Source organism: Carcharhinus amblyrhynchos, chromosome 7 (assembly GCF_965287045.1).
Source record: "Carcharhinus amblyrhynchos chromosome 7, sCarAmb.v2.hapA, whole genome shotgun sequence".
NCBI classification, from domain to species: Eukaryota; Metazoa; Chordata; class Chondrichthyes; order Carcharhiniformes; family Carcharhinidae; genus Carcharhinus; species Carcharhinus amblyrhynchos.
In genome coordinates, this window is record NC_137330.1 from 37,380,685 (window position 1) to 37,395,157 (window position 14,473).

The 14,473-nt window shown below is 47.2% G+C and overlaps 1 protein-coding gene across 4 annotated transcripts in view; it reads right to left on the bottom strand.

Annotated features, from left to right (window-relative positions):
- rock2a (rho-associated, coiled-coil containing protein kinase 2a) overlaps positions 1-14,473 on the bottom strand; it is a 202,940-nt gene that overhangs the window by 46,962 nt on the left and 141,505 nt on the right. For all 4 annotated transcript variants that reach the window (XM_080192164.1, XM_080192163.1, XM_080192161.1 and 1 more), the window contains exons 21-22: positions 5,884-5,987; positions 5,274-5,460 (exon numbers count right to left, since the gene is read on the bottom strand). In XM_080192164.1, coding sequence (XP_080048290.1) covers positions 5,274-5,460; positions 5,884-5,987 — 291 coding nt within the window. The remainder of the gene's footprint in view (positions 1-5,273; positions 5,461-5,883; positions 5,988-14,473) is intronic.

Consider the following 14,473-nt stretch of genomic DNA (forward strand, 5'->3'; position numbering starts at 1 on the left):
CGGAGTGAGGCGGGAAGCAGAGTGAGAGGTAAAAGGGCTTAAGCTCACTGGGCTTGGGCGAGTGTAGGCTTGGTAACAGGAATTAATAGGACACCTTAATAGGGGGCAAACATAATGGCAGGGTCTAGGGTTACACGTGTTCACTGTGTTCGTTGTCATATGCGGACATTTCTGGAGACAGCACATCTCCCGAAAGCCCACATATGCGGGAAATGTCTAGAGGTGCAGAGATTAAGGGCCCGGGTGAGGCAGCTGGAACTGAGGCTGGAGGATATGTTTTTAGTTAGGGAAAATGAGGAAATAATGGATAGGGACAGTAACACTGAGCAGATACCAGGACCTGGGAGGAGAGACGGATGGGTCACAGTTAGGAAGAGCAAAAAGAAAAGGAGTCGTGGCACTAGGACCGCCCCAGAGGAATTACCCCGGAATATCAAGGGTGGGGTGACAGCTGGGGTAGAGAAGGCAAGGGAGGGAGATCAGAATACCTCGGAGGAAGGGAAGAGTGCAGGGTGAGAGATAGTGGTGGGGGATGGGAGAGTCAAAGGGATTGACAGGCGGTTCTGTGGGCAAAAGCGGGACTCCAGGATGGTAGTCTGCCTCCCTGGGGCAGGGGTACAGGATGTTTCAGAAAGGGTAGAGGGAATTTTGAAGGGTGGAGGGACCAAGTCTGATGTGATAGTGCACATAGGAGAGAAGGATGTAGGAACAAAGTGCAGGGGGGACATACGTAGGCAGTTCAGGGAGTTGGGGGCTAGGCTGAAATGTAGGGCCTCCAGGGTGGCGTTCTCTGGGCTGCTGCCGGTGCCTGGGGCTAGCAGGGCTAGAAATAATGAGATACTCCAACTCAATGCGTGGTTGAAGGATTGGTGTAGGGCAGAGGGTTTTAGATTCGTAGACCATTGGGAAGTCTTTATGAAAGAGGGGCAAATATATAAGAGGGATGGGGTACAGTTAACTGGGAAGGGTGTGAATATCTTAGCTGGAAGGTTAGCTGGAGTGTTTCGGCAGTGTTTAAACTAATATGGAGTGGGGGTGGGGATGTGGACGGAACTGGGATTGGGGATAGGGTAAGCCCGGAGGGTAGGAAGAAGGATCGGATTGTTTCTGAGTGTCTTCGGTGCATGTGTTTCAATGCTAGGAGTGTGACTGGCAAAACAGATGAACTGAAGGCAATAATGTTCGAAAGGAAGTTGGAAGTGGTGGCAGTGACAGAGACTTGGTTAAAGGAAGGGCAGGACTGGCAGTTGAATGTTCCCGGGTATAAGTGCTTCAGGTGTGATAGGGGTGGGTCGCAGAGAGGTGGGGGAGTGGCGTTGTTAGTTAAGGATTGCATCATAGCAGTGCAGAGGGAGGGAGGAATAGAGGATATAGGAATCGAGTCGCTGTGGGTGGAGTTGAGGAATAGGAAGGGAGACGTTACTATGTTGGGTGTGTACTACAGACCGCCCAACAGCCCAAGGGCTGTGGAAGAAGGGATAAGCAGGGACATTCTAGATAAGTGCAGGAAGAATAGGGTGGTGGTAGTGGGAGATTTTAATCTCCCCGGGGTAGACTGGAAGGTGCCGAGATCAGAGGGTGCTGACGGGGAGGAATTTGTACAGTGTGTAATGGAAGGATCCCTGGAGCAGTATGTGGATAGCCCGACCAGGGAGGGGGCTATACTGGACTTGGTTCTGGGGAATGAGCCTGGGCAGGTGGTTGACGTTGAAGTAGGAGAGCAGGTGGCTAACAGTGACCACAACTCTGTCTGGTTTAAGATATTAATGGATAAAGATGAAGCCTGTCCTAAGGGGAGGGTGTTAAACTGGGGGAGGGCTAGATACAACCGGATTAGGCAGGATCTTAAAGATACGGACTGGGGTAAGCTGCTTGATGGCAGGTCGACGCTGGGTATGTGGGAGTCTCTCAAGGGAAAACTAAAATCTTTGCAGGAAAGGCACGTGCCGGTCAAGAGGAAGGATGGGAAGGGTAGGATTAGAGAGCCATGGGTAACTAGGGATATTGAGGACCTGGTCAGGAGGAAGAGAGAGGCGTACATTAGATCTAGGCATTTGAGGACAGAGATAGCGTTAGAAGAATACAGAGAATGTAGGAGAGAACTTAAAAGGGGCATCAGAAAGGCAAAAAGGGGCCACGAAATGGCTTTGGCGGGTAGGATTAAAGAAAATCCTAAGGCATTTTACTCCTATGTTAGAAATAAAAGGATGGTTAGAGGGAAGATTGGTCCTCTCAGGGACAGAGGAGGGGAACTATGCTTGGAGCCTGGGGGAATGGGGGAGATCCTGAATGAATACTTTGCGTCGGTATTCACGCAGGAGAGGGGCCTGATGTCTGGTGCTGTGCTTGAGGAGTTTGAGGATCCGTTGAGGGATATAGTCATCACGAGGGAAGAGGTGTTGGGACTTTTAGACGGTATAAAGACGGATAAATCTCCGGGGCCTGATGGCATCTATCCCAGGCTGTTAAGGGAGGTGAGGGATGAAATTGCTGGGCCTCTGACGCGAATCTTTGTCTCTTCTTTGGACACAGGTGAGGTCCCAGAGGATTGGCGCATTGCAAATGTAGTACCGTTGTTTAAGAAGGGTCAGAGGGATAACCCAGGGAATTATAGGCCGGTGAGCTTGACTTCGGTTATAGGCAAGCTAATGGAGAGGATCCTCAAGGATAGGATGTATGAACATCTGGAGCGCTGCAATCTGATCAGGGATACGCAGCATGGCTTCGTTACAGGGAGGTCGTGCCTTACGAATCTAGTGGAATTTTTTGAAGAGGTGACAAAAACGGTTGACGAAGGACAAGCCGTTGATGTTGTCTATATGGATTTCAGTAAGGCGTTTGACAAGGTCCCTCATGGTAGGCTGATAGAAAAGGTGAAGGCTCATGGGATACAAGGCCAGGTATGTAGATGGGTGGAGAACTGGCTTGGGAGGAGGAGACAGCGAGTAGTAGTGGAAGGCTCCTTTTCCAATTGGAGGCCTGTCACCAGTGGTGTGCCGCAGGGCTCGGTACTTGGACCTCTTCTATTTGTGGTATATATTAATGACTTGGAAGAGGGGGTAGGTGGTGTGATCAGCAAATTTGCTGATGACACCAAGATGGTTGGATTGGCGGGTACTGAGGAGCAGTGCCTGGCAATGCAACAGGACATAGACAGGCTGGTAGATTGGGCAGATAGATGGCAAATGGAATTTAATCCGGAGAAATGCGAGGTGATGCACTTTGGCCGGAATAATGTGGAGGGGAGTTATACGATAAAAGGTAGAACTATCCGGAGTATAGATACGCAGAGAGACCTGGGGGTGCAAGTGCACAAGTCCCTGAAGGTGTCGGTACAGGTGCAGAATGTGATGAGGAAAGCGTATGGTATGTTAGCCTTCATAGGAAGAGGTATAGAATATAAGAGTAGGAGTCTGATGTTGCAGTTGTATAGAACCGTTGGTTAGGCCTCACTTAGAGTACTGCGTCCAGTTCTGGTCGCCGTACTACCGGAAGGATGTAGAGATCCTGGAGAGAGTGCAGAGGAGATTTACCAGGATGTTGCCTGGTATGGAAGGGCTGTCTTACGAGGAAAGATTGAATGAACTTGGGCTGTTTTCCCTTGAGAGACGTCGGCTGAGGGGGGATCTAATAGAGGTTTATAAGATTATGAAGGGAATAGATAGAGTAAATGGTGGTAAGCTTTTTCCGCTACAAGAAATGGATAGAACGAGGGGTCACGGGCTTAGGGTGAGGGGGGCTAGGTATAAGACAAATATTAGAGGGCAGTTTTTCACACAAAGGGTAGTGGGGGTGTGGAATGCACTGCCGAGTAAGGTGGTGGAAGCAGGCACGCTAGGGTTGTTTAAGAGTCACTTAGACAGCCATATGAGCGGGCTACATATAGGGGGATATAGTAGGCCTTACTGAACATTGTAGGCTTGGGAATACGTTTTGCCTCAGGAATGTTAGTCTTTGCCTGTTTAATAATGAATTTTTTTGTCTCCACAGGCATTTAAGTCCAGCAAGGGGCATGCAGGCGGCAGGTTGTAGTGGGCTGCTCTTGGATGTTGCTTCGGGAGTTGCCTATTGCTTCATGTCGTTAGTGTGCTTAAACTGGACCATCTCGAGGGCAACATGACAGCTCAGAGACTATCTCTGTTGCTGTGCGGACACATGGATTTGGGCCTGTGTCTGTGGGAGTTTGCACGTTCTCCCCGTGGTTGCGTGGGTTTCCTCCGGGTGCTCCGGTTTCCTCCCACATCCCCCAAAGATGTGCTTTTAGGCTGATTGATTGGGTACTAAATTGTCCCTAAATTGGACCTCCCTGATCCTCGCACGTTAGGTGTAGACTAAAATCATGAATAGGTCACTGAGATAGTAGGACGGCGGCGCGGGCTCGTTGGGCCGAAGGGCCTGTTTCCCGTGCTGTGTTGTTCTTTGTTCTAAAACAGAAATTTTTAAACATGAACCCATCCGCTTGAATCCATTTATTTACAATTTTAACTGAGACAATCCAGGTGGTGGTGGGGCATGTGGGCAGTGGTGAGAAAAGGAGTGTGAATAATCAACCTGCTCATCGGAGATGGATCACTCATTTAAGCATTTTAATGAGGCTCTGTTGCTGGTCAGTTGGGTTTCCTGAGCTATTGGAAACTGGCAGTTGAAGGGATGGATGGCAAGGAATAAGAAAAGTTGCACGAAACAAATAACTGCTTTTGCAGCACTGCTTGTGAGAAAGGAGGGCAGTACGTTTCCATCCTGGCCCACTAAGCAACCTTGATGGCCCCTACAATGATGAGAATCGATGCTCCTCCAACTTGTCCTTCCAGCAGTGCAAAGTTCTCCTGATGTCCATCACAATATACTATCTCCTCCAAGGACAGCTTTCTCCTTCACACTGTCCTCAACCTCAAACCTTCTCCCCTTATATCTCCCAGGAAGATACCAAACCAATCTCATCAAGCCCCAATGATACCTCCTTGACCCAATATCTAGGCCTCCCCATAACCTTCAATCTCTCAGGGCACCACATCACTCAGTCTTGCTGGTTGTGGTTAGGAAGCGGTTCTCAAAATTCTCCTAAATATCAGGGTCAAAATGTCTCATGCCTGCTTTATGGTATCTATTAACAAGTGCAAGATGCATGCAATTTCTAAGTACATATAAAGGGCTGAGCAAGTGCCTTATGCAAAAAAAAGTTACTACTAGTATTTGTGAATTAGGTTTTAATTCTTCTATTCACAACTTTTGATAATTATGCATAAGAATTTAACTAGCAAAGTTTTACTCACAGAGGCAATTGTTGCATCCTTTTCAGCCAGCTCCTGCTTGTGCCTTGCCATCATCTCTTTAATTTCTAGTTCCTTCATAATTTTTTCTTTCTCTAGATCAGAATACTGTTCCTCTGCAATTGAACGTGCAAGTTGCTCAGAGTCCGCCTTTGTTAGTGTAATCTCAAGTTGTGCTGCCAAAGAATCTCTGCAGAGAAATTAAAATCAGTTTAATCAGCACATTTTGTTTTTGAGTGAAGTGCACACAAAGGAACAATACATCACAATCAGACCTTCATTCTTAGCAATTCAGCAGTTGTCTCAGGAGATGAATTCAGTAATGAAGATTGATCAGTATAGACTATTTGAAAGACTGGACTTCAACTTTCATAGCTAAGCATCCTTTTTCCACAAGATATCAGCTTCAGTTCATATCAAATACATTTCATTTCCTGCTCAAATCATGTAATAAATATATTACCTCGAAATTCAGGGCTTTACGTTTTGAACTTTTTCTATTGAAGATTAAGAAATACAGAAATGCTAAAAGTTCAGTGGAGGTATACTTTAGATTATGTTTCAAACTAAAACAAGATTGTTCTGAGATCGTATCAGTGAAATGAATTCCCACCTCTCATCCTGCAGCTCCTGCATTTTTTGCTGCAAATCTTTACAAAGCTTGTTTTTCTCTTCACATTCTTCCTTCAGCTCCCTAACTTGAGTCTTGTACAAAGTCTGTAAAGTTTAAAAGCAGCAAATAACATAAGCAACAAACTGGTAGTATAATGTTCCTGGGTCAAAAACCTGGAACTCCATTCCTAACAGCACTTTGGGCACAACTATACCACTGGAATGCAGAGATTCAAGAAGGCCACTTTCACAAAGATAATTAGGAATGGTTAACAAATACTGGTCTTGCCCAGGAAAAAGTAAATCAGTATTTTGTATTCTTAAATAACTATACTTTTGTTATTACAAGAGAAAAGTACTACAAAAGTTTATTAGATCTACCATGCTCACTGGAATTTAGTTTGAGCCGTTTCTTAATTCTTCAGTTTTAATTCCCTTCCTAGTACAGTGTTTTTTTCAAACTTTGACATACGAAATACCCCAGATGCCTATAATTCCTTTTTTTAAATTAGGTAGCACTTGAATTTCAAGTCCATTTTCTTCTGATATTTGTTTCCTCTTTCACTGGGCCAGAATTCAGATTTCAAACACAAACTTACACTTTCCCCCTTCAAACTGAACCCAGAATTCTATTGTTACGATCACAGTCACCTACAGGCTCATTTACCTTCAGGTTATGATTAATCCTGTCGCACTGCTCATTACCAGGTCTACAACAGCTTCTTCCTGCTCTGGAACATATTGCTCTAAGAAACTGTTCTACATACACTGCATGAACTAATGTTCCAGGTTATCTTTGCCAATTTGATTTGTCCAATGTACAAGACAACTATAGTCACTGATGATTACTATGGTCTTTCTTATGAGCCCCATTTATTTTTTCGGTGTACTTTGACCTACAGTGTAACTAGTTAGGGAGCTTTTAAACTACTCCCACCTGTGAGCTCTAATCTTTCCTATCTCTTACCTCCAACCAAACTGATTTGATATGTTACTCTTTGGAATGAAGGTCATCTCTCGCTACTGTACTACTGACATTCCTAATCAACAGAGCTACCAGAACGTATTTTCCTAACTTTGTATCTTTTCTAAATATCAAATATGCTCCAATCTTTACGGGCACCCTGCAACCATGTCTCTGTGATGGCTATCAGATCATGCATTTAATTACAAATGCTGCATGCATTCAGACACACAGCCTTTAACTATATATTTGCTTTGTTTTAAGAATCTTTGCCTTATCTGCTGGTGCACTAAGTTTCTATTCTCTCTCCCTGCCACACTCCATTATCTTTATCCAAATTGCTACCCTGTTCTATACAGTTGCCATCTGAATTACTAAATTTCCTCTCACACAATCCCTTCCCTCATTATTTAATTTAAAGACCTCTCTACTGTCCTAGTTATCTATTCGCCAGAACACTAGTCCCACAGCATATTTCAGGTGAAGCCTGTCCCAATGGTGCAGCTCACATTTTCCCCAGGAGAGGTTTTACTGCCCCGTGCATCAAAACCCATTTCTCCCAACTGAGTCTTGAAGTCATGCAATTATCTCTCCAATCTTATTTACACTACCCCAATTTGCTCGTGGCTCGAGTAATAATCCAGAGATTATCACCTTTGAAGTTTTGCTTTATAATTTTTCCACTAGTTGCTCAAAATTCCTCACAGAGCCTCTCTGGAGAGAGTGCAGAGGAGGTTTACCAGGATGTTGCCTGGTATGGAAGGACTGGGGTATGAGGAAAGATTGAAGAAATTGGGGCTCTTTTCCCTTGAAAGACGCCGACTGAGGGGGGATCTAATAGAGGTATATAAGATTATGAAGGGTATAGATAAACAGAGGTAAGCTATTTCCTGTGATAGAGACACGTAGGACAAGGAGCCATAGACTTAAGGTGAGGGGGGGGGAGAGGTACAACACAGATATTAGAGGGAGGTTTTTCACACAGAGGGTAGTGGGGGCGTGGAATGCTCTGCCAAGTAAGGTGATGGAGGCAAACACACTAGAGTCATTTAAGAGTAACTTAGGCACATGACTGGGTTGGAGATGGGTGGATATAGGAGATTGTTTTAAATAAGGGTAATTAGCATTGGGGCGTTCCTGGTAAGGTAAATGGATATGGTACAATAATAATTTTTTTTCCCCCTTTTCATTCACAGGCTTTAAGTCGGTCCGCCTTGTGTCCAATGAGGGGCATACACGCGATGGGTCGTACTGGGGCTGCTCTTGGTTGTTCGAGGTTGGCCTAGTGCTTCATGTTGTTAGTGTGTGCCTAAACTGGACCAGATACTGGGCAAGACAACAGCTCAGTGACTATCGCTGATTGCTGTGCAGACACATGGATTTGGGCCGGTGTCTGTGGGAGTTTGCACATTCTCCCCGTGCTTGCGTGGGTTTTCTCCGGGTGCTCCGGTTTCCTCCCACACCCCAAAGATGTGCTGCTGGGCTGATTGGCAGGAATAAATTGTCCCTAAATCAGTTTCCCTCAATCTGGATGGCCATAAAACATTAGACAAGGGTCATGGGTGGAGAGGGCGACTGGTGGTGTTGAGATGGCGGCGCGGGCTCGTTGGGCCGAAGGGCCTGTTTCCCGGGCTGTTTTTGTTCTTTGTTCTTATGTCATTGGTACCAATATGGACCATGACAACTGGAACCTCGTCCTCCCACTGCAAGTTCCTCTCCAGCACCAAAATGATGTCCCAAATCTTAACACCTTGCAGGCAACACAGCTTTCTGGACTTGCACTCTCAGCTGCATAGAACTGGGTCAATCCTCTGACAATACTGTCCTCTACTACCACTACATTCTAATGAACTCCTTTCACTCGAATTGTTTTCTGTACCACAGTGCCATGGTCAGTTCGCACATCACACCCTCATTGTTCCGTGGGAGGCTCATTGTTCCGTGGGAGCACTGAAGAGAGGCTGCGATTTGCGAGTGGAGAGCTTGTGGGTGAGTACAGCGACTTTTTCTTTCTTTTAAAAACTAACTTTGTTTTAGTGGGTTTTTTTTTGCTTGCTTTAAGTTTTATCCCGGAAGTAGTTGCGAGGGCACTCGGGTCAAGTTTTTTTTTCCTACTATAAATTAGACCAGAGGGGATTCCCCATACTCTACATAGGTAGAGTATCCCAGCCCTCCCCCCTCCTCTAACCTAAAAAAGAGAGAGAGAGAGAGAGGGGCTCTGTCTGAGAGCAGGTAAGACTGCTTTTGTTTTTGTGTGTGCTGTAAGGGCTTTGGCTCACAGGGCCAAAGAGATAAGGTAAGTTATAAGTTTTTTTTTACTTTTTCCTCTGGGTTGCTAAAAGGGGCAAGTATGGGTGTGAGACCTGTATGTTGTTGCCAATGCAACATGTGGGAGGTCTTGCAAGCTCCTGGTCTACCTTATATCCACACCTGTGCTCGGTGTGTGGAGCTGCAGACCCTACGGAACCAGGTTAAGGAGCTGCAAATGCAGCTCGAGGACCTTCGGCTCATTCGGGAGAGTGAGGAGGTTATAGATAGGAGCTATCAGCAAGTAGTCACACCAGGGCAACGGGAAGAGGGCACTTGGGTAACTATTAGGAAGGGGAAACCTCGGGTGATGGAGAGCACACCGGTGGATGTCCCCCTTCAAAATAAGTACTCCGGCCTGAGTACTACTGGGGGGGACAGCTCATCTGAGGGAAGAAGCGGTGGCCAGGTCTCTGGAGCTGAGCCAGTAAGTCAAAAATCAAAAAAGAGAGCAGAAAGGTAGTGCTAATAGGGGACTCCACAGTGAGGGGGGCGGACAGGCGTTTTTGTGGACGTAGACGGGAGTCGCGGATGGTGGTTTGTCTCCCTGGAGCTGGGATCCGGGATGTCTCTGGGCGTGTCCCAGACATCCTGAAAGGGGAGGGTGAGGAACCAGAGGTTGTAGTGCATATAGGTACTACTGACGCAGGCAAGAAGAGGGAGGTACTCGTGAAAAGGGACTATAGGGAACTGGGTAGGCAGCTGAGGAAGAGAAAAGCGAAGGTAGTAATCTCAGGATTGCTGCCTGTGCCACGGGAGAATGAGGGAAGAAATGGAATGAGGTGGAGGCTGAATGCGTGGCTGAGGGACTGGTGCAGAGGGCAGGGATTTCGGTTCCTAGATCACTGGGACCTCTTTAGGGGTAGGTGGGACCTGTACAGTAAGGACAGGTGGCACTTAAATCCCAGGGGGACTAATATCTTGGCGGGAAGACTGGCTAAGGCTACCGGGGGGACTTTAAACTAGAAAGGATGGGGGGAGGGAATTGTGATGGGGAGACTGGGACGGAGGAGGTTAGCTCCCAGGTAGGGGAGGACCACAGGCAGTATGAGAGGGAGGTTAGACAGGGGGTGGAGAAGGGAAATGCCCAGACTGAGGGGCTGAAGTGTATATATTTTAATGCAAGGAGTGTAGTGAATAAGGTAGATGAGCTTAGGGCGTGGATTGCTGCTTGGGAATGTGATGTGGTGGCCATTACGGAGACTTGGATGTCTCAGGGACAGGACTGGGTACTTCAGGTGCCAGGTTTCAGATGCTTCAGGAAGGACAGGGAGGGTGGCAGAAGAGGTGGTGGAGTGGCACTGTTGATCAGGGACAGTGTCATGGCTGCAGAGAAAGAGGATGCCGTGGAGGGACTATCTACAGAGTCTCTGTGGGTGGAAGTTACGAACAGCAAAGGGTCGAAAACTTTGCTGGGTGTATTCTATAGGCCGCCCAATAGTGACAGGGAAGTTGAAGTGCAGATAGGGAAACAGATTCTGGAGAGATGTATTAATAACAGGGTTGTCGTGATGGGAGACTTCAATTTCCCAAACATCGACTGGAATATCCCTAGGGTAAGGGGTTTGGATGGGGAGGAGTTTGTTAGGTGTGTTCAGGAAGGTTTCCTGACACAGTATGTGGATAAGCCTACGAGGGGAGAGGCTGTACTTGACCTGGTGCTGGCAAATGAACCAGGGCAGGTGATGGATCTCTCGGTAGGAGAGCATCTTGGGAATGGTGACCATAATTCTATCTCCTTCACAATTGCATTGGAACGAGATAGGATCAGGCAGGCTAGGAAGGTGTTTGTCTGGAGTAAGGGGAGATACGAAGAAGTCAGGAAGTTACTTGGACAAATAAACTGGAAGGAGGCGTTCTTAGGGAAAAGTACTGAAGGAAGGTGGCGGATATTCAAGGAATGTTTGTCTGGAGTTCTGCATGACAACGTTCCGATGAGACAAGGGGGTTTTGGTGGGTCGCGGGAACCGTGGTGCACGAAGGCTGTGTTGAACCTAGTCAGGGGGAAAAGGAAGGTGTACAAAAGGTTCAGGGAACTAGGAGAGGTTAAGGATCTTGAGGAGTATAAGGACTGTAGAAAGGAGCTTAAAAGGGAAATTAGGAGAGCCAAAAGGGGTCATGAGAAGACCTTGGCGGGTAAGATTAAGGAGAATCCCAAGGCCTTCTATAAATATGTGAAAGGTAAAAGGATGAGAAGAGAAGGGATAGGACCTATAAAAGGTGAAGGGGGAAAGGTCTGTGTGGAACCAGAAGAAATGGCAGAGATGCTTAATGAGTACTTTGCCTCAGTATTCACGGTGGAAGCTGTTCTGGGAGATTTTGCTACGGATTTGCAGCAGATGGAAAAGATTGAGTATGTGGATATTAAGGAGGAGGATGTGTTAGAACTTTTGAATTCTATCAAGATAGATAAGTCGCCGGGACCAGATGGGATGTACCCCAGGATACTGTGGGAGGCGAGGGAAGTGATTGCAGAGCCCCTGGCGATGATCTTTGCGTCGTCAATGGAGACGGGAGAGGTTCCGGAAGATTGGAGGATTGCGGATGTAGTTCTTATTTTCAAGAAAGGGAACAGAGATAGCCCGGGAAATTACCAACCGGTGAGTCTGACCTCAGTGGCTGGTAAGCTGATGGAGAGGCTTCTGAGGTACAAGATTTACGAGCATTTGGAGAGGTTTGACGTGATCAGGAATAGTCAGCATGGATTTGTCAAGGGCAGGTCGTGCCTTACGAGCCTAGTTGAGTTCTTCGATAATGTGACTGAACACATTGACGAAGGAAGTGCCGTGGACGTGGTGTACATGGACTTCAGCAAGGCATTTGATAAGGTCCCCCATGCAAGACTTCTTGAGAAGGTGAGAGGGCATGGGATCCAAGGGCCTTTGGCCTTGTGGATCCAGAACTGGCTTGCCTGCAGAAGGCAGAGAGCGGTTGTGGATGGGTCTTTTTCTGAATGGAGGTCAGTCACCAGTGGAGTGCCCCAGGGATCTGTTCTAGGACCCTTGCTGTTTGTCATTTTCATAAATGACCTGGATGAGGAAGTGGAGGGATGGGTAAGTAAGTTCGCTGATGACACGAAGGTCGATGGTGTTGTGGATAGTCTGGAAGGATGTCAAAAGTTGCAGCAGGACATAAATAGGATGCAGGACTGGCGGAGAAGTGGCAGATGGACTTCAACGCGGATAAATGTGTAGTCGTCCATTTTGGCAGAACCAACGGGATGAACGAGTACACTATCAAGGGCAGGAGTCTTAGTAGTGTTGAAGAGCAGAAGGATCTTGGGGTCCGGCTCCACAGGACTCTTAAATCGGCCTCGCAGGTGGAGGAGGTGGTCAAGAAGGCGTATGGTGTACTGGCCTTCATTAATCGAGTTTAGGAGTCGGGAGGTAATGCTGCAACTTTATAAGACCCTTGTCAGGCCTCATTTGGAGTACTGTGCGCAGTTCTGGTCGCCTCACTATAGGAAAGACGTAGAAGCTATTGAAAGGGTACAGAGGAGATTTACAAGGATGTTGCCTGGACTGGGAGGCATGCCTTATGAAGTTAGGTTGAAGGAGCTGGGACTCTTTTCCCTGGAGAGACGAAGGTTGAGAGGCGACCTGACAGAAGTTTATAAAATGTTGAGAGGAATAGATAGGGTGGATTCTCAGAGGCTATTTCCCCGGGTTGAAATGGTCGCTACGAGAGGACACAGATTTAAGGTGCGGGGAGGAAAGTACAGAAGTGATGTTAGGGGTAAGTTTTTCACTCAGAGGGTGGTGACTGAATGGAATCGGCTGCTGTCAGTGGTGGTGGAGGCGAACTCGCGGGGGTCTTTTAAAAGACTTCTGGATGAGTATATGGGGTTTTATGGGATTGGGGTTATAGATAGGTCTATAGATTGGTAGGTGTTGATGTGATCGGCGCAACTCGTGGGCCGAAGGGCCTGTTTGTGCTGTAGTGTTCTATGTTCTATCAACCTGCAGCCCCTGCTTTTGTCCCACAAGCTGGTAGAACCTTGAGCATACTGGACAATTGCAAGGGCTGAGGCTCTTCCATTCCTACCTTCTCAAACGCCTTATCTGCCTCACTCACAATCACACCCTTCTGTCAAAGACCAGTGACCAAATCAGATGCCTCTGACCCAAGGGCTGTGAGCACTTCCTAAGACAAAGTACTGAAGTAAATATCCCCCTCCCTGATGTATCGTAATGAATGCAGCTTGTTTCCAGTTCAGTGACTCTGAGCCAAAGCATTTCAAGCTGCTGACACATACTACAAACGTGTTTGCCTTGGATCACACTAGTGTTGAGAAATTCCCACATTCTTCAAGTTTTTCAGTCACAACACGTCACATAAGAACATAAGAAATAGGAGCAAGAGTAGGCCATCCAGCCCTTCGAGCCTGCCCCGCCATTCAATAAGATCATGGCTGATCTGTCATGGCTCAGTTCCACATTCCCGCCCTCTCCCCATAACCCTTAATCCCCTCTCTTATCAAAAACCCATCAACCCGCGTCTTAAAAAATATTTAGCGAGGCAGCCTCCACCACTTCAACGGGCAGAGAATTCCAGAGATTCACCACCCTTTGAGTGAAGAAGTTCCTCCTCAACTCCGTTCTAAACCGCCCCCCCTTTATCTTGAGGCTGTGCCCCCTAGTCCTACTATCCTTTCTGAGCAGGAAGAGTCTCTCCACCTCTATCCTATCCATCCCATTCATCATCTTATACGTCTCAATGAGATCTCCCCTCATTCTTCTAAACTCTAACGAGTACAAGCCTAGTTTATTCAGCCTCTCCTCATAGCTCAAACCCCTCAACTCCGGCATCAGCCTAGTAAACCTCCTCTGCACTCCCTCCAAGGCCAAAATATCCTTGCGTAAGTACGGCGCCCAAAACTGCACACAGTACTCCAGCTGCGGCCTCACCAATGCCCTATACAGCTGCAGCAAGACCTCCCTACTTTTATATTCAATCCCCCTCGCTATGAAGGCCAGCATCCCATTCGCCTTCCTGACCACCTGCTGCACCTGCAAGCTGGGTTTTTGCGACTCGTGCACAAGGACCCCGAGGTCCCTCTGCACCGTCGCCTGCTGAAGTTTTTCGCCCCGTAAGTAATAATCCTTCCTACCATTATTCCTACAAAAGTGGACCACCTTGCACTTGCCAACATTAAATTCCATTAGCCAGTTCCTGGCCCATTTGCTCAGCCTATCTAGATCCTTCTGCAGACTCTCCACACCCTCCGCACAATTTGCCTTTCCACCAATCTTGGTGTCATCAGCAAATTTCAACACCATACACTCGGTTCCCTCCTCCAGATCATCTATATAAATGGTAA